Source organism: Zea mays, chromosome 1, assembly GCF_902167145.1.
Source record: "Zea mays cultivar B73 chromosome 1, Zm-B73-REFERENCE-NAM-5.0, whole genome shotgun sequence".
Classification (NCBI taxonomy): domain Eukaryota; kingdom Viridiplantae; phylum Streptophyta; class Magnoliopsida; order Poales; family Poaceae; genus Zea; species Zea mays.
The window spans coordinates 276,151,355-276,171,907 of record NC_050096.1 but is presented as its reverse complement, the minus strand read 5'-3'; the positions used below and the strand labels follow the sequence as shown (position 1 = coordinate 276,171,907).

At 44.7% G+C, this 20,553-nt stretch overlaps 1 protein-coding gene across 1 annotated transcript; it reads right to left on the bottom strand.

The window, feature by feature from the left end:
• Positions 1 to 223: 223 nt before the first annotated feature.
• Positions 224 to 2,366, bottom strand: LOC103643927 (transcription factor MYB54). Its single transcript, XM_008667097.4, has 3 exons — positions 1,787 to 2,366; positions 766 to 1,218; positions 224 to 654 (listed from the first exon to the last, which is right to left on the bottom strand). The coding sequence occupies exons 1-3, from the start codon at positions 1,899 to 1,901 to the stop codon at positions 476 to 478; spliced, it is 747 nt and encodes a 248-aa protein (XP_008665319.1). The 5' UTR covers positions 1,902 to 2,366; the 3' UTR covers positions 224 to 475.
• Positions 2,367 to 20,553: the final 18,187 nt, after the last annotated feature.

Below are 20,553 nucleotides of genomic sequence, written 5' to 3'. Positions count from 1 at the left end.
GCTAAAGGGCTAATATATATAGTTCAATATCACACGTATATAACGAATTATCAGGCGCTGCATTAATAAAGTATTTCGATGGTAATATCTCTCGTGATATAAATCATGCATAAATTCAGACGGTAGGTGTGCTCTGATCAGTTGTAATATTAAAAACGGACAGGGGGGAATCAAACATTATATATATATATATATATATATATATATAACCTACAAATATGGATGAGATAATAATAAATTCCTCGTTTATACATCTCAGAATAATTTTGCACATGTCCCCCCAACGGTGGATATATATGGACAGATATATGTATACAACAATAAATTACAATATGTCATATGCACGGTGCATTTTGCTTCCTCTACAAGTACGTTTGGTGTTAGACGACGATTGCTATTTGCAGCATGCCTGCCTCTTTCACAAAGCATTACAACCTGCTTTGGATGCATCCCTAGTTAAATATATAGATAAAAATCACCGGCGGCGATGGGAAGCCCCAACCTCCAGGAAATCTATGAACTGCACCTGCCCTTCGGCTTGATCGTCATCCCGGCTCTCCGCCTCTTGCTCCTCAATGCTCGAACCACACTTGGTGTCGCTCGAGTTCGCGTTCACTTGGAGGAAATCGTAGAATTCGACTGATTTGTTTGCGTCTGCAGATCAGATTCGAAATGGCATGTAATTAGTAAAGTTGATGAAAAATGTGTCTTGTATATATGGTAGTAGCTAGCATACATGCAGTACGTAGTAGTAGCAGTATTCACCTTCGTTAGTATTTGAACAATAGCCCTGCTGCTGATTGCTATCATGGTTAATGGCAAACGGGACGGCGGAAAATTCTCTTCGGTACTTGTCTAGCAAGGAGGCCATGCCGCTCGCGTCAGGCCTCGGCTTCTTATTGGCGCTCCTAGGGTTACTGCCATCTTCGGCAGCAGCACCGGTGGCGACGACGACGGCACCAGCACCAGCAGCAGCAGCGCCGCCGGCACGCCTGTTCGACAGCCGCATCCGCTCCCTGCACCGCCGCGCCATGATCACATGCCAGTGGTTCTTGACGGCGTTGTCGGTGCGCCCCGGGAACAGCCTGGCGATGACGGCCCAGCGGTTGCCGTGGACGCGGTGGGAGGCGAGGAGCAGCTCCTCCTCCTCCTCCGAGAAGGGGCTCCGGTTGATCCTCGGGTCCAGCTGGTTGAACCACCGCAGCCTGCAGCTTTTCCCTGAAAAGATTCAATTTTTCATTTTAATTAGGTTATTATACAGCTCCTCAATCACGCTAGCTAGCTAGCTGTTCTCTCTTGGGGCGTGCATGCGCAAGCTAGCTAGCTTAGCTACTCCATGGCCAGTAGCTCGTGCGAGAAGGAACACGGCCACGTACTCAGGTAAATTAGAAAGCAAGAAAAGCTGAACTCGGTAGATAGAGAGGGTATATTTCTAGACAAAATTGCTCTACAAGTGACACGGATATGACATGCACATCAAGGCGAGAGTATATAGTGGAGCTAAAAAATGGCACCTCTCTCTGATATGACACCCTAACAGATCTAAACTTCCTTTAACTAACTAAACCCATATGCATGCATGCCCCAATTGCAAAGTCAAACCCCAACGCGAGCAATATTGGTGGATCAACGAGAAGGAAGGAAATTAGCTCTTGGTGGATATATATAGCTCACCAAATCCAACCCGAAAAAAAAACTCAGACATGTATATACATGCTTAATAATATACGATTTTTAGTTTTGATAATCATACAGACATAGTAGCATCAGCACACAGCACCCGTACCTGATCTCCCTTGAAGCTTCTCGGCGATGGCGTTCCAGTTGTGCGGCCCGTACAGCGCAACGAGCTCTTTCAGCTTCTCGTCCTCCGACGGCCTCCAGTGGCCCCTCGTGCACATCCTCGATCGACCGATCGCCGAATCAACAGCAGCCTGCAGCTGCTATCTGAATTGAAGCTCTATTCCTCCAATAATCCTGCACCGTTTCTTGCTTGCTATCTTGAAGCTCCCTATAACTATTAACTAAAGCCGCCACCGCAATCGAGCGTGGAATAAATTAATCGGCAGCATGCGAAGAAGAGAACCAGCAACTGGCCGGCTAGCTAGGTGAATAGGTGATCGATCGATTAATCGGCGGCTGGAGGGAGCTGAGGGAGAGACGATGACGAACAAGGGAGGATGATATGGGGAGGAGGGCAACAAACAAAAGGATGTAGAGAGAGGTCAGAGGCCAGCACAGGAGAGGGATAAGGGCCGGGGGTATATAAGGAGAAGGGAAGAAGGGAAAGTGCTCTCGTTGCGTGGTTGATCGTTAGTGAGTGAGAAGGTAGCGAGTTAGGAGATGGTTACACCAGAGTTCGTTTGATGCTACGTGTGGGCTAATTAACGGGTGGTTTTGTGCGTTAAGAAGGGATCGAATAGAAAACGTCAGTTACATGCTATAGGTCCACAAGATCGACTAACTACCTCGCCGGTTACACTCGTTCAACAAACAACACACATAACTAGAGGGAGACCACATATGCAGGGCCCCGCCAGCGAAGCATAATCTGCATGTGCTGTAGTGCTAAGCAGCAACACACATGACGGCATTATTAGTTCCAAGGGAAATGGTTTTATTATTATTATTATTATTATTATTATTATTATTATTATTATTATTATTATTATTATTATCACTGGTGGAGAGCTATAAAAGAAATATTTGAATATATTTTCATATACATGCATGCATGCAAGTATATGCAACTGCTATGTCGAGGCAATTTCTTATTTCATATATACTAGTAAAGTTTCTGGTTCATTTCTCGGCCCTTTAGAATATAAATCGGCACTGCAGTAAATTTATTTCTTCCCTATATGACAGTACCGTTAGTTCCCTACGTAAACATATTTACATATACATACATGGTGTATATAGGTGTAAGTGTATGCGTGTCTGTAATAATAAGATCGATGTTTATTCAAAAAAAATAATGGTCTAATTAACAAGGTGGTTTCTTTTGATAGACATAGACCACCATTTAGTATTTGTACCTCATTGTTAATGAGGAATATTAGCATGTACGTACCTTTCAGAGAGATCACTTGTTGTTTTCCCGATCATAAGCCTGCTTGATTATCCTTGTGTAGTGCTGATGAATCCTTCACCTGGTGGCGCACCTAATTAATGTCATGGGGAGTTTTGGGAGGAGGAGAAACGGGAATGAAAGAGATGCGTTGGGGTGGGGGGGGGGGGGGGGGGGCAGCAGGGTTGCTTATTGGTGGGGGGAATTCTGTTGCTCAGGTCTCAACATCCCTCTGATGTTTCAAACCTACAACGTCTACTTGAAACCAACCCATCACTCTCCCGGCCTCCCCGATCTTATAGTGTGTGCTGGGCACCTAATTATAGTAACATAACATCCCCTTAAAATATATTCTGCGTTAACAATCAACAATGTTATGTTAAAATAAGTCATCTGTAATCTCTGTAGAATGCATGGTGAACTTGGTATTGTTTCTCTTAATTTGTTCGACTACTACTCCAGCATAATATATACATCCGTATCAATGTAACCTTAATTATATAAGTACATAACATATTTTAAAAAAAGAAGATAAAAGGGACAAGATTCTGCATGTAGCCGTAGTAATCAGATCATCATCCAACTAGCTAGTCGTTGTGGGTTTTCTAGTGCTGTTGGGCGCCTCAGACCTACCCGCGCGCGCCCAATCTACACGCTTCTCTAATATTGGCCTGCTCTACAGTCAACAACTGGGCTCAAACTATACACCCGACCCTCGGGTTGCTTGTACCGTAACTAGAGATGCAAGCGGATCTGTAGATTAATTTGTGGATAGTGTTCCTCTGTATTAATAATAGGCTAAGACTTTTGTGGTTTTATATGAAGCATGCAGAGATCTGTACAATTATGAAACGGCAGCTTGAACAATTAATGTACAAACAGGTTAATGCAAAGGGCAGCAAGTACCATGTGATACATTTAGAACTGACAACAATAATGCTATTATTGGTGGAAAACTACAAACATGTTTCCGTGCAGTACTTCCTCCGAGCTAGTTTGGAAGGCAAATAAATTTGGTACTGTGTACCCAAGCTACACTTGGATATTGATATTATGGCCATGTACTTATTTTATGATTACTCATTGTAAACTTATACTAATTCGATTAAGAATCTAACCATACCGAGTCGTTTATACTATAATGTATAGTTTAAAATTATTAGAAAAAACTATTGATAAAAAAAATACAAAGTTTAAATTTTGATATCCGTGCGTGTGTCCTTGTAAACTTGTAATTAAGACCCTAGGAAGTACTAACTAACCAAACCATATAGAGAACCTTTTCATATATATTTTTTCCCTGAAAAAAATCGTTAGAGAATGAAACAAGATCTAGTGCTAGCTAGCTTGTTGATGGCTAGCTGCATCTCTCTGCACTTTGAGATGGCCAAATTGTAGTAGTGTGGTGACGATTTGGTTCCTGTCCGCTTCTCCATAGATACGGTAGAGAACCTAACCATACATCACTTTTTTTTTAAAAAAAAATCATCTGATGGGGCCATGCCAACTATATATAGAGGAGACATTCTGGTGACCGGCGAGCGCATACCGTCAGAAGTTAATTTATTTCAATATTGCTCTCGTTTCCTTCCCGGGAGCTTCTGCCTGTTGCCTGCTTCCGTTGCAGGTTACATGCGCCACAAGATCGTTTCGGGGGTGCAGTGCAGCTGAGCTGAATGCCTGCCTCGACCGCTGGCCTAACTCTCTGTTCCGTATACATGATGGCAGATAAAAGTTCTTGGACATGAAGCAATAAGCACCTAATTAAGCTTAAACCTTAGGGAACTAGCAACATAAACTACGACCAGTGGTCTAGCTCAGAATCATGTTTTACCTAATAATGAGATACACGTACATTAGTCTCTTTTTTATACCCGAAAAAAATTGTGTTTCTAGACTGCATTTGAATCTTCAAGGCCGTACACCTTTTGCAGGAACACTTTCAGGGGAGTCTTTGTGTGTGTCGCAGGATATATATATATTTTTCTCTCGCCGTACGCATAAACTTCGGACCGATCAGACGCCAGGGTTATTTTTGACATACCTGGCACACATTCTTGCTTCTCACGTGTGCAGTGCTGTGCAGCCTTGACCGATGGAGACAAAGACAACGGGCATGTATGCTTGCATATGCGCACATCATCCAGGCCCTCTTCTTTCTCGCGTGTGGAAATCTTCTGGACGTGCCGTGCAGTGCTATTTTTTTCCCACCCCGACTCATCGGTTGTCACGGAGGCACGGACGGAAGAAGTAACGGTGCATGTAATTAAAAAAGGCGACGTGTACCGCAACGCGAGACGCGACGTGACGTGACTGCCGAATCTTCGCGAACAAGATGGCATGCATGTGTACCTAGTCAGCCCGGACCGGCCGGGGCTTGGATTATTTGAACGTGAGCTCAGCAAAGAGGCTTACCGGCCGGCCGATTGAAAAAATGACATGCAAGAAACCAAAAGATGTAGTAGCCGCGCCGACGGACCCGTGCGTGAACCGCGCGCATGCAGGTCCTCCCTCTCTGAAAATTCCGTAACGCCTGACACGACCGGTTCGACGAATCTTCTTGGCGAGCTCGCGATCGAAACCTCGAAACTAAACACGACCGGATCAACGCAGTTTGGATGCAGTTCGTATACAAATATCGTCGGAGCGTGAGCTTATCGAGGGCATTAATTTGATTGAAAGACCTGTTTTTGGAGTCCCAAGTAAAAGCCGAGTTTTAGGGCATGTACAGTGGAGAGACACCAAAACGGTTCTCTAAGCACAGGAGACAACTAAGAGACTGTATTGTATAATGGAGTGTCTACAAACGTAGTCTATTAATAAATACAGAATTAAATGTATTTGTATAGCATCAGATCGATAGAACAGACGACAAATTCGTACAGTGGGAAGTGAGGCGTCTGTTGCTACTTGGTTTACGAGCCAGAGGCGTCTCTTCGCGGAGAGACGACTCTAAGATTTTTTTGCAAATAACCCCCTTAAACACCTTAAGAGCCTCCACATTAAACACCACTGTACATGCCCTTACACCGCTTTGCTTTCACGCGAATCGTGGAACTCCAACCAAATACTTAGAAGCATGTCGACAAGACAGCCATAAAAGCTACGGCAAGCTGTTCGGCTTCGAAGTTTCGGTCTATAGACTTTCGGTGACAACCAGAGGCGGATCCACCTTTCAATCACACTCTGGACCGATCTATTAAATATAGTATTCATTTAATATATTTTAATATAAAAATAATAAATATAATTAGAAATATATGAATCATGTTCTGGACTATGTTCGTCCCTAGTAACAGTAAATGATTAAAAAAATCGGTACCTTACATACCTAACATACAATCACTCAAGATATATATTATACGACCCAACTATATATATATATATATATATATATATAACATACAATCACTCAAGATATATATTATACGACCCAACTATATATATATATATATATATATATATATATATATATATATATATATATATATATATATATATATATATATATATATATATATATATATATATATATATATATAGTTTATCTATTAAGAGCCCTGGTCTCTATATAACTGTGGAGAGCTCCAGCCCACGTCCGATCAATTTTTATGCAAGTGAACTGCTTTAGCGTAAACGGAAACCCATTTTAGCGTAAACAGAGTAACAACCGCGAGCCCTCGTTCCAGAAATAGCGGCTTAGGCCCACTTTCCACGTGGTCAACAACCATCTCTTCCATAGTCAACACATGTTTACGCTATTTCAATCTCCTGTTTATGCACAATAGTGATTTAGCGTAAATACTTCAGCCGACCCACGTTCCAGAAATAAAGGAATTGGTCCACTACCCCACTTCCCACACGGTCAAACATTTCTATACCCTAACCCCCGCGCGGTCAACATTCCTGGCCGACTCGCCGCGTTTCTTCAGAGGTCGCCAGGGCGATTCTTCTTCATTCGCCGCCGCCAGCGCGTTTCGCCGTCCTCCGCCGCCGCACGCCCTCAACTTTAATCGCCGCCGCCGTTGACAGCATCGTCGAGCCGCTGCCGTTGTCAATCTTGCGCGCCCCGCGTCACATTGGCTCACGTTCGCGGTCTCTATGTCGTCCGGATTCCAAGGTGCTCGAGTTGGTCTTTTAAATTTATGTTTTACAATGCAACTTCCTAATCTCCTTCCTCCCTTCCGGCAGTGTGAATCGCCTTCATTTGTCCCCGCGCGAACTCAACCCTAATCGGCGCCGCCGTTGACAGTGTTGTCGAGCCGGCCGCTGCTGTCAATCCTCCGCCACCGCGTCACATTGGTATTTTACACGCCCACCAACGGTCGTCATTGATCTTACTGTTCTTGTGCGATTATGGTTCAGTTGTTTATCATAGAGCCTTTATGAAAGGGAATTAGGCTTACACCTAGTCCCTAATTAATTTTGGTGGTTGAATTGCCCAACACAAATTATTGGACTAACTAGTTTGCTCAAGTGTATAGATTATACAGGTGTAAAAGGTTCACACTCAGCCAATAAAAAGATCAAGTTTTGGATTCAACAAAAGAGCAAAGAGCCAACCGAAGGCACCCCTGGTCTGGAGGCATCGGACTGTCCGGTGTACACCGGACAGTGTCCAGTGCACCAGAGGACTCCAACTCGAACTCGCTACCTTCGGGAATTTCTTAGGCCGGCGCGCTATAATTCACCGGACTGTCCGGTGCTCCAAGGAAGCCCGACCTCCGGAACTCGCCAGCCTCGGGAACGCGCAGCAGCCGCTCCTCTATAATTCACCGGACATGTCCGGTGTGCACCGGACTGTCCGGTGTACCAGCGGAGCAACGACTATTTCGGCGCCAACGGCTACCTGCGATGCATTTAATGCGCGCGCAGCGCGCGCAGAAGGCAGGCGCGCCCATACTGGCGCACCGGACAATGAACAGGAGATGTCCGGTGTGCACCGGACATCCAGGCGGGCCCAGAAGTCAGAAGCTCCAACGGTCAGAATCCAACGGCAGTGATGACGTGGCGGGGGCACCGGACATGTCCGGTGTGCACCGGACTGTCCGGTGCGCCATCGAACAGACAGCCTCCACCAACGGTCAAGTTTGGTGGTTGGGGCTATAAATACCCCAACCACCCCCACATTCATTGCATCCAAGTTTTCCACTTCTCAACCACTTACAAGAGCTAGGCATTCAATTCTAGACACACCCAAAGTGATCAAATCCTCTCCAATTCTACACAAAGCCCTAGTGACTAGTGAGAGTGATTTGTCGTGTTCATTTGAGCTCTTGCGCTTGGATTGCTTTCTCTCTTTCATTCTTTCTTGTGTTCAATCCTCACTTGTAACCGAGGCAAGAGACACCAATTGTGTGGTGGTCCTTGCGGGGAGGTTTTGCTCCCGGTTGATTTGAGAAGAGAAAGCTCACTCGGTCCGAGGGACCGTTTGAGAGAGGGTAAGGGTTGAAAGAGACCCGGCCTTTGTGGCCTCCTCAACGGGGAGTAGGTTTGAGAGAACCGAACCTCGGTAAAACAAATCCGCGTGTCTCACGTCATTATTCATTTGCGATTTGTTTTTGCGCCCTCTCTCGCGGACTCGTTTATATTTCTAACGCTAACCCGACTTGTAGTTGTGATTATTTTTGAGAATTTCAGTTTCGCCCTATTCACCCCCCCTCTAGGTGACTTTCAATTGGTATCGGAGCCCGGTGCTTCATTAGAGCCTAACCGCTCGAAGTGATGTCGGGAGATCACGCCAAGAAGGAGATGGAGACCGGCGAAAAGCCCACTACAAGCCACGGGAGCACTTCATCGGAAGAGTCCCGCACCAAGAGGAAGGAGAAGAAGAGGAGCTCCTCCAACAAAGGGAAGGAGAAGAAATCTTCTTCTCACCACAAAGAGAAGAAGGAGAGATCTTCCTCTCACAAGCCACATCGGAGTGGGGACAAGCACAAGAGGATGAGGAAAGTGGTCTACTACGAGACCGACACTTCATCAACATCGACCTCCGGCTCCGATGCGCCCTCCGTAACTTCTAAACGCCAAGAGCGTAAGAAGTTTAGTAAGATCCCCTTACACTATCCTCGTACATCTAGACATACTCCATTACTTTCCGTTCCATTAGGCAAACCGCCAACCTTTGACGGTGAAGATTATGCTAGGTGGAGTGATTTAATGAAATTTCATCTAACCTCACTCCACAAAAGTATATGGAATGTTGTTGAGTTTGGAGCACAGGTACCATCCATAGGGGATAAGGATTATGATACGGACGAAGTAGCTCAAATCGAGCACTTCAACTCCCAAGCCACAACCATACTCCTCGCCTCTCTAAGCAAGGAGGAATACAACAAAGTGCAAGGGTTGAAGAATGCAAAGGAGATTTGGGACCTACTCAAGACCGCGCATGAGGGTGATGAACTCACCAAGATCACCAAGCGGGAAACGATCGAGGTGGAGCTCGGTCGCTTCCGTCTTCGCCAAGGGGAGGAGCCACAAGATATGTACAACCGGCTCAAAACCTTGGTGAACCAAGTGCGCAAACTCGGGAGCAAAAAGTGGGACGACCACGAGGTGGTTAAGGTTATTCTAAGAGCTCTCATCTTCCTTAACCCCACTCAAGTTCAATTAATTCGTGGTAATCCGAGATACCCACTAATGACACCCGAGGAGGTTATCGGGAATTTTGTGAGCTTTGAATGTATGATTAAAGGTTCAAAGAAGATCAACGAGCTTGACGAACCCTCCACGTCCGAGGCGCAACCGGTGGCATTTAAGGCGACGGAGGAGAAGAAGGAGGAGTCTACACCAAGTAGACAACCAATTGACGCCTCCAAGCTCGACAATGAAGAGATGGCCTTAATCATCAAAAGCTTTCGGCAAATCCTTAAGCAACGGAAGGGAAAGGATTACAAATCCCGTTCCAAGAAGGTTTGCTACAAGTGTGGTAAGCCCGGTCACTTTATCGCTAAATGTCCATTATCAAGTGACAGTGACAGGGACAACGACAAGAAGGGCAAGAGAAGAGAGAAGAAGAGGTACCACAAGAAGAGGGGCGGCGATGCCCACGTGTGCCGCGCGTGGGACTCCGACGAGAGCTCCACCGAGTCCTCCTCCGACGAGGACGCCGCCAACATCGCCGTCACCAAGGGGCTTCTCTTCCCCAACGTCGGCCACAAGTGCCTCATGGCAAAGGACGGCAAAAGGAAAAAGGTTAAATCTAAATCCTCCACAAAATATGAGTCCTCTAGTGATGATAATGCTAGTGATGAGGAGGATAACTTGCTTACTCTTTTTGCCAATCTTAACATGGAACAAAAGGAAAAATTAAATGAATTGATTAGTGCTATTCATGAAAAAGATGACCTTTTGGATTCCCAAGAGGATTTTCTAATTAAAGAAAACAAGAAACATGTTAAGGTTAAAAATGCTTATGCTCTAGAGGTAGAAAAATGTGAAAAATTGTCTAGTGAGCTAAGCACTTGCCATGAGACCATTAACAACCTTAGAAATGAAAATGCTAGATTAATTGCTAAGGTTGATTCTCATGTTTGTATTGATTCAATTCCCGATCTTAGAAACGATAATGATGATTTGCTTGCTAAGATTAAGGAATTGAATGATTCTCTTGCTAGCCTTAGAGTAGAAAATGAAAATTTGATTGCTAAGGCTAAAGATTTTGATGTTTGCAATTCTATTATTTCCGACCTTAGAACTAAGAATGATATGTTACATGCTAAGGTTGTTGAATTAAAATCTTGCAAACCCTCTACATCTAATGTTGAGCATGTTTCTATTTGTACTAGATGTAGAGATGTTGATATCAATGCTATTCATGATCACATGTCTTTAATTAAACAACAAAATGATCATATAGCATTATTAGATGCTAAAATTGCCGAGCATAACTTGGAAAATGAAAAGCTTAAATTTGCTAGAAGTATGCTCTATAATGGGAGACGCCCGGGCATCAAGGATGACATTGGCTTCCAAAGGGGAGACAATGTCAAACTTAATGCCCCTCCTAAAAATTTGTCTAACTTTGTTAAGGGCAAAGCTCCCATGCCTCAGGATAACGAGGGTTAAATTTTGTACCCTGCCGGTTATCCCGAGAGCAAAATTAGGAGAATTCACTCTAGGAAGTCTCACTCTGGCCCTAATCATGCTTTTATGTATAAGGGTGAGACATCTAGTTCTAGGCAACCAACCCGTGCTAAGTTGCCTAAGAAGAAGACTCCTAATGCATCAAATGATCATGACATTTCATTTAAAACTTTTGATGCATCTTATGTTTTGACTAATAAATCCGGCAAGGTAGTTGCCAAATTTGTTGGGGGCAAACACAAGGGCTCCAAGACTTGTGTTTGGGTACCCAAAGTTCTTGTGTCTAATGCCAAAGGACCCAAAACCGTTTGGGTACCTAAAGTCAAGAACTAATATTGTTTTGTAGGTTTATGCATCCGGGGGCTCAAGTTGGATACTCGACAGCGGGTGCACAAACCATATGACAGGGGAGAAAAAGATGTTCTCCTCATATGAGAAAAACCAAGATCCCCAACGAGCTATCACATTTGGGGATGGAAATCAAGGTTTGGTCAAAGGACTGGGTAAAATTCCTATATCACCTGACCATACTATTTCCAATGTTTTTCTTGTAGATTCTTTAGATTACAATTTGCTTTCCGTTTCTCAATTATGTCAAATGGGCTACAACTGTCTATTCACTGGTGTAGGTGTCACTGTCTTTAGAAGAAGTGATGATTCAATAGCATTTAAGGGAGTGTTAGAGGGTCAGCTATACTTGGTAGATTTTGATAGAGCTGAACTCGACACCTGCTTAATTGCTAAGACTAACATGGGTTGGCTCTGGCACCGCCGACTAGCCCATGTTGGGATGAAGAATCTTCATAAGCTTCTAAAGGGAGAACACATTTTAGGATTAACAAATGTTCATTTTGAGAAAGACAGGATTTGTAGCGCATGCCAAGCCGGGAAGCAAGTTGGAACCCAACATCCACACAAGAACATCATGACGACCGACAGGCCGCTTGAGCTACTCCACATGGATCTATTCGGCCCGATTGCTTACATAAGCATCGGCGGGAGTAAGTATTGTCTTGTAATAGTGGATGATTATTCTCGCTTCACTTGGGTGTTCTTTTTGCAGGAAAAATCTCAAACCCAAGAGACCTTAAAGGGATTCTTGAGACGGGCTCAAAATGAGTTCGGCTTAAGGATCAAGAAAATTAGAAGCGACAATGGGACGGAGTTCAAGAACTCTCAAATTGAAGGCTTCCTTGAGGAGGAGGGCATCAAGCATGAGTTCTCCTCTCCCTACACCCCACAACAAAATGGTGTAGTGGAGAGGAAGAATCGAACTCTATTGGACATGGCAAGAACCATGCTTGATGAGTACAAGACTTCGGATCGGTTTTGGGCCGAGGCGGTCAACACCGCCTGCTACGCCATCAACCGATTATATCTACACTGAATCCTAACCGGTAAAAAGCCCAATATTTCATATTTTAGAGTTTTTGGTAGCAAATGCTTTATTCTTGTTAAGAAAAGTAGAAAATCTAAATTTGCTCCTAAAACTGTAGAAGGTTTTTTACTAGGATATGACTCAAACACAAGGGCATATAGAGTCTTTAACAAGTCCTCAGGACTTGTTGAAGTTTCTTGTGACGTTGTGTTTGACGAGACTAACGGCTCTCAAGTAGAGCAAGTTGATCTTGATGAGATAGGTGAAGAACAGGCTCCATGCATAGCGCTAAGGAACATGTCCATTAGGGATGTGTGTGAGAGCACCTAGAGGGGGGGGTGAATAGGTGATCCTGCGAAACTTGAAAACTTAAGCCACAAAACTTGGTTAATCGTTAGCACAATAATTGCCAAGTGGCTAGATAGGAATCCTCAACAAAATACAATAACCAACAAAGATCAATCACAGAGATGACACGATGGTTATCCCGTGGTTCGGCCAAGACCAACGCTTGCCTACTCCACGTTGTGGCGTCCCAACGGATGAGGGTTGCAATCAACCCCTCTCAAGCGGTCCAAAGACCCACTTGAATACCACGGTGTTTTGCTTTGCTTATCTTTATCCCACTTGTGAGGAATCTCCACAAATTGGAGTCTCTCGCCCTTACACTTAAAGTTCACAAAGAAGCACGGAGTAAGGGAGGGAAGCAACACACACAAATCCACAGCAAAATGCGCACACACACGGCCAAGAATCGAGCTCAAAAGACTATCTCAAAGTTCTCACTAGAACGGAGCTCGAATCACTGAGAATGACAAACGAATGAGCAAAGACTGAGTGTGGATGATCAAGAATGCTCTAAGGTTGCTTGGTGTGCTCCTCCATGCGCCTAGGGGTCCCTTTTATAGCCCCAATGCAGCCAGGAGCCGTTGAGAGCAGATCTGGAAGGCCTTTCTTGCCTTCTGTCGTCGGGTGCACCGGACAGTCCGGTGCACACCGGACACTGTCCGGTGCCCGATTTCCTTCCTTAAATAGCGAAGCCGACCGTTGGCAGACTTGGAGCCGTTGGCGCACCGGACATGTCCGGTGCACACCGGACAGTCCGGTGCCCCCTTCTAGCCGTTGGCTCGACCACGTGTCCCGCGCAGATCGCGCGGCCGACCGTTGGCCCGGCTGACCGTTGGCCCGGCCGACCGTTGGCTCACCGGACAGTCCGGTGCACACCGGACAGTCCGGTGAATTATAGCCGTACGCCGTCGGCGAATTCCCGAGAGCGGCCACTTCGCTCGAGGCAGCCTGGCGCACCGGACACTGTCCGGTGCACCACCGGACAGTCCGGTGCTCCAGACCGAACAGCCTTTTGGCTGTACACAGCCAACTTTTCTCTGACTTGATTTCTCCTGTTTCAAGCACTTAGACACAATACATTAGTCTTCAAAACAATGTACTAAGGCTTAGAAACATACCTTTACTCTTGATTTGTACTTTGTCCATCCATGGGTATAGATTCACATTTAAGCACTTGTGTTGGCACTCAATCACCAAAATACTTAGAAATGGCCCAAAGGCACATTTCCCTTTCAATCTCACCCTTTTTGGTGATTTATGCCAACACAACATAAAGCAACTAGAACAAGTGCAATATCACTTCAAATAAAACTCAAATTTATTTTGATTCAATTTTTGGCATATATGGATCATCCTTTGCCACCACTTGGTTTGTTTTTGCAAATCAAACTCAAATCTCTATCTCTAAGTCAAACACACATGTTGAAGCATAAAGAGAGTCATTCCAAAAGAGATTGATCAAAGATTTCAAAAACTCCCCCTATTTCCCATAATCAACACTTCTCCCCACAAGAGGCCAACTTTTGACAAAAGAGACAATGCAAAAGCTCTATTCTGTCAAAAGAGACAATGCAAGAGTTTTGATAAACCAAAAGCTCTATTCTACTATTTTCAAAATTTCTCAAGTGGTAGCTGATCCATCTATTGCTTTGGCCTTTATTTTCTCCCCCTTTGGCATCAAGCACCAAAACGGGATCAATCTTGGCCCACTAACCCCATTGCCTCACCAAAATCTTCAATTAAGAGCAAATGACAATAAGAGTTCATGAGATGAACTTGGAATAAGTTACCCTCTCATCGGAGTGCAGTGGAAGTCTTTCATGGTCCAAGTCCATCTTTTCCCTTTCAATTCTCCTTCGAGACTAAATCAAGTAAACTCAAGCATATGGTTAGTCTCAAAGGGTCAAGTTGTAACACAACTCCCCCTAAATATGTGCATCACTTACACAAGGACTTGTGAGGTCCAGGGAATGTTTGTACAACTTGAGCACCACAATAAGCAACAAAATGCAGAATGAACATGATCAAAGGCATAAACATATGTATGCTACAATTTAATCTAAGTTCCGCGAATCTAAGACATTTAGCTCACTACGCAGCCTGCAAAAGGTCTTCTCATCTAGAGGCTTGGTAAAGATATCGGCTAGCTGGTTCTCGGTGCTAACATGAAATACTTCGATATCTCCCTTTTGCTGGTGGTCTCTCAAAAAGTGATGCCGGATGTCTATGTGCTTTGTGCGGCTGTGTTCAACAGGATTTTCCGCCATGCGGATAGCACTCTCATTATCACATAGGAGTGGGACTTTGCTCAGATTGTAGCCAAAGTCCCGGAGGGTTTGCCTCATCCAAAGTAGTTGCGCGCAACACTGTCCTGCGGCAACGTACTCGGCCTCAGCGGTGGATAGGGCAACGGAGGTTTGTTTCTTAGAGTTCCACGACACCAGGGACCTTCCTAAGAATTGGCTCGTCCCTGATGTACTCTTCCTATCGACCTTACATCCAGCATAGTCGGAATCTGAGTATCCAACCAAGTCAAAGGTAGACCCTTTTGGATACCAGAGCCCGAAGCAAGGCGTAGCAACCAAATATCTTAGAATTCGCTTCACCGCCACTAAGTGACACTCCTTAGGATCGGATTGAAGTCTAGCACACATGCATACGCTAAGCATAATATCCGGTCTACTAGCACATAAATAAAGTAAAGACCCTATCATTGACCGGTATGCTTTTTGATCAACGGACTTACCTCCTTTGTTGAGGTCGGTGTGTCCGTCGGTTCCCATCGGCGTCTTTGCGGGCTTGGCGTCCTTCATCCCAAATCGCTTTAGCAGATCTTGCGTGTACTTCGTTTGGGAGATGAAGGTACCGTCCTTGAGTTGCTTCACTTGGAACCCAAGGAAGTAGTTCAACTCGCCCATCATCGACATCTCGAATTTCTGCGTCATTACCCTGCTAAACTCTTTACAAGACTCTTGGTTAGTAGAACCAAATATTATGTCATCGACATAAATTTGGCACACAAACAGATCACCATCACATGTCTTAGTAAAGAGAGTTGGATCGGCTTTCCCAACCTTGAAAGCATTAACAATTAGAAAGTCTCTAAGGCATTCATACCATGCTCTTGGGGCTTGCTTAAGTCCATAGAGCGCCTTAGAGAGCTTACACACGTGGTCGGGGTACCGTTCATCCTCGAAGCCAGGGGGTTGCTCTACGTACACCTCCTCTTTGATCGGCCCGTTGAGGAAAGCGCTCTTCACATCCATTTGGTACAACCTGAAAGAATGGTGAGCAGCATATGCTAGCAAGATACGAATTGATTCTAGCCTAGCCACAGGAGCAAAAGTCTCCTCAAAGTCCAAACCTGCGACTTGGGCATAACCTTTTGCCACAAGTCTAGCCTTGTTCCTTGTCACCACCCCGTGCTCGTCTTGTTTGTTGCGGAACACCCACTTGGTTCCCACAACATTTTGCTTGGGACGAGGCACCAGTGTCCAAACTTCATTGCGCTTGAAATTGTTGAGCTCCTCCTGCATGGCCACCACCCAGTCTGGATCTAGCAAGGCCTCCTCTACCCTGACAGGCTCAATAGAAGAGACAAAGGAGTAATGCTCACAAAAATTAACTAATCGAGATCGAGTTGTTACTCCCTTGCTAATATCACCCAGAATTTGATCGACGGGATGATTCCTTTGAATCATCGCTCGAACTTGGATTGGAGGTGCCGGTTGCGCTTCTTCCTCCATCACATGATCATCTTGTGCTCCCCCTTGATCACACGCCTCCTGTTGATGAACCTGTTCATCGTCTTTAGTTGGGGGATGCACCGTTGTTGAGGAAGAAGGTTGATCTCGTTCATCTTGTTCCTGTTGCCGCACTTCTCCAATCGCCATGGTTCGTATAGCGGCCGTCGGAACATCTTCTTCATCTACATCATCACAATCAACAACTTGCTCTCTTGGAGAGCCATTAGTCTCATCAAATACAACGTCGCTAGAGACTTCAACCAAACCCGACGATTTGTTGAAGACTCTATACGCCTTTGTATTTGAGTCATATCCTAACAAAAACCCTTCTACAGCTTTGGGAGCAAATTTAGAATTTCTACCCTTCTTCACTAGAATGTAGCACCTGCTCCCAAATACATGAAAGTAAGATACATTGGGTTTGTTACCGGTTAGTAGCTCATACGAAGTCTTCTTGAGTAGGCGATGAAGGTAGACCCTGTTGATGGCGTGGCAAGCCGTGTTCACGGCTTCTGACCAAAAGCACTCGGGGGTCTTGAATTCTCCAAGCATAGTCCTCGCCATATCTATGAGCGTCCTGTTCTTCCTCTCTACCACACCATTTTGCTGAGGTGTGTAGGGAGCGGAGAACTCGTGCTTGATCCCTTCCTCCTCAAGGAACTCCTCCACTTGAAGGTTCTTTAACTTGGACCCGTTGTCGCTTCTTATCTTCTTCACCTTGAGCTCAAACTCATTTTGAGCTCTCCTGAGGAAGCGCTTGAGGGTACCTTGGGTTTCAGACTTATCCTGCAAAAAGAACACCCAAGTGAAGCGGGAAAAGTCATCAACAATAACTAAACCATACTTACTTCCTCCTATGCTCAGATGGGCGACGGGTCCGAAGAGGTCCATATGTAGCAGCTCCAGAGGTCTTGAAGTGGTCATCACATTCTTGCTGTGATGCGCTCCTCCCACTTGTTTACCTGCTTGACAAGCTGCACAAGGTCTATCTTTTTCGAATTGTACGTTAGTCAAACCTATCACGTGTTCTCCCTTTAGAAGCTTGTGAAGGTTCTTCATCCTCACATGTGCTAAGCGGCGATGCCACAGCCAGCCCATGCTAGTCTTAGCAATTAAGCATGCATCTAGACCGGCCTCTTCTTTTGCAAAATTAACTAGGTAAAGTTTGCCGTATAATACACCCTTAAAAGCTAGTGAACCATCACTTCTTCTAAAGACAGACACATCTACATTTGTAAATAAGCAGTTATATCCCATATTACATAACTGACTAACAGATAGCAAGTTATATCCAAGAGACTCTACTAAAAACACATTGGAGATAGAGTGCTCATTGGAGATTGCAATTTTACCTAGCCCTTTTACCTTGCCTTGATTCCCATCACCGAATATTATTGAATCTTGGGAATCCTTATTCTTGACGTAGGAGGTAAACATCTTCTTCTCCCCCGTCATATGGTTTGTGCATCCGCTGTCAATAATCCAGCTTGAACCCCCAGATGCATAAACCTGCAAGGCAAATTTAGGCTTGGGTCTTAGGTACCCAACTCATGTTGGGTCCTACAAGGTTAGCACAAATATCCTTAGGGACCCAAATGCAAGTTTTGTCTCCCTTGCATCTTGCCCCTAATTTTCTAGCAACTATTTTCCTATCCTTTCTACAAATAGCAAAGGAAGCGTTTAAGGCACGATAAATTGTAGAGGGACCATTCATAACTTTTCTAGGAACATTGACAACATTTTTCCTAGACATATTATGAACAACATTTCTCCTACCAATATTTCTATCATGCACATAGGAAGAACTAGAAGCAAACATAGCATGAGAATCAAAATCATCACAAGCATTATAACTCCTATAAGCATTTCTAGTTTGTCTCCTATCATGGTACATAAAAGCATGGTTCTTTTTAGCACTACTAACCATAGGAGCCTTCCCTTTCTCCTTGGCGGAGATAGGAGCCTTATGGCTTGTCAAGTTCTTGGCTTCCCTCTTGTAGCCAAGTCCATCCTTAATTGAGGGGTGTCTACCAATTGTGTAGGCATCCCTTGCAAATTTTAATTTATCAAATTCGCTTTTGCTAGTCTTAAGTTGGGCATTAAGACTAGCCAATTCATCATTAAGTTTGGAAATTGAAACTAGGTGTTCACTACAAGCATCAATGTCAAAATCTTTACACCTATTGCAAGTTTCAACAATCTCTACACAAGAATTAGATTTACAGGCTACTTCTAGTTTAGCATTTAAATCATCATTAAAACCTTTTAACTTAGCAATAGTTTCATGACAAGAAGATAATTCACTGGAGAGCATTTCATTCCTCTTAATTTCTAGAGCAAGAGATTTCTGAGCTTCTACAAATTTATCATGCTCTTCATACAACAAATCCTCTTGCTTTTCTAAGAGTACATTCCTATCATTCAAGGCATCAATTAATTCATTAATTTTGTCTACCTTGGTTCTATCTAATCCCTTGAATAAGCATGAGTAATCTATCTCATCATCATCACTAGACTCATCCTCACTTGAAGAAGCATAAGTACTAGTGTTATGAGTGCTTACTTTCTTCTCCCTTGCCATGAGGCAAGTGTGACACTCGTTGGGGAAGAGGGATGACTTGTTGAAGGCGGTGGCGGCGAGTCCTTCATTGTCGGAGTCGGACGAAGAGCAGTCCGAATCCCACTCCTTGCCAAGATGAGCCTCGCCCTTTGCCTTCTTATAGTTCTTCTTTTTCTCCCTCTTGTTCCCTTGATCCTGATCACTATCATTGTCGGGACAGTTAGCAATAAAATGACCAAGCTTACCGCATTTGAAGCATGAGCGCTTCCCCTTGGCTTTGGTCTTGCTTGGTTGTCCCTTGCGACCTTTAAGCACCGTCTTGAATCTTTTGATGATGAGAGCCATCTCTTCATCATTAAGTCCGGCCGCCTCAAACTGTGCCACCTTGCTTCGTGTTGCCTTGAGAGCAAGGGGTTGCGGCTCGTTGATCGGACCATTCAAGGCGTCGTCCACGTACCTTGCCTCCTTGATCATCATTCGCCCGCTAACGAATTTCCCAAGAACTTCTTCGGGCGACATCTTGGTGTACCTGGGATTTTCACGAATATTGTTCACCAAATGAGGATCAAGAACGGTAAATGACCTTAGCATTAGGCGGACGACGTCGTGGTCCGTCCATCGCGTGCTCCCGTAGCTCCTTATTTTGTTGATAAGGGTCTTGAGCCGGTTGTATGTTTGTGTCGGCTCCTCGCCCCTTATCATCGCGAACCGTCCAAGCTCGCCCTCCACCAACTCCATTTTGGTGAGCAAGGTGACGTCGTTTCCCTCATGAGAGATCTTGAGGGTGTCCCAGATCTGCTTGGCATTGTCCAAGCCGCTCACCTTGTGATACTCGTCCCTGCACAAAGAAGCTAGCAACACAGTAGTAGCTTGTGCATTTTTATGAATCTGTTCATTAATAAACACAGGGCTATCTGAGCTATCAAATTTCATTCCACTTTCCACAATCTCCCAAATGCTTGGATGGAGAGAAAACAGGTGAGTACGCATTTTGTGGCTCCAAAATCCGTAATCCTCTCCATCAAAGTGAGAGGGCTTGCCAAGTGGAATGGGGAGCAATTGAGCATTTGAACTATGCGGGATGCGCGAATAATCGAAAGAAAAGTTTGAGTTAACCGTCTTTCGTCTATCGTAGTCGTCGTCGTCCTTTTGGGAGGAGGAAGATTCGTCGCTGTCGTAGTAGACAATTTCCTTGATGCGCCTTGTCTTCTTCTTCCTCCCGTCTTTTCTTTTGTGGCCCGAGCCTGAGTCGGTGGGCTTGTCATCATTGGGCTCGTTGACGAAGGACTCCTTCTCCTTGTCGTTGATCACCATCCCCTTGCCTTTAGGATCCATCTCTTCGGGCGGTTAGTCCCTTTCTTGA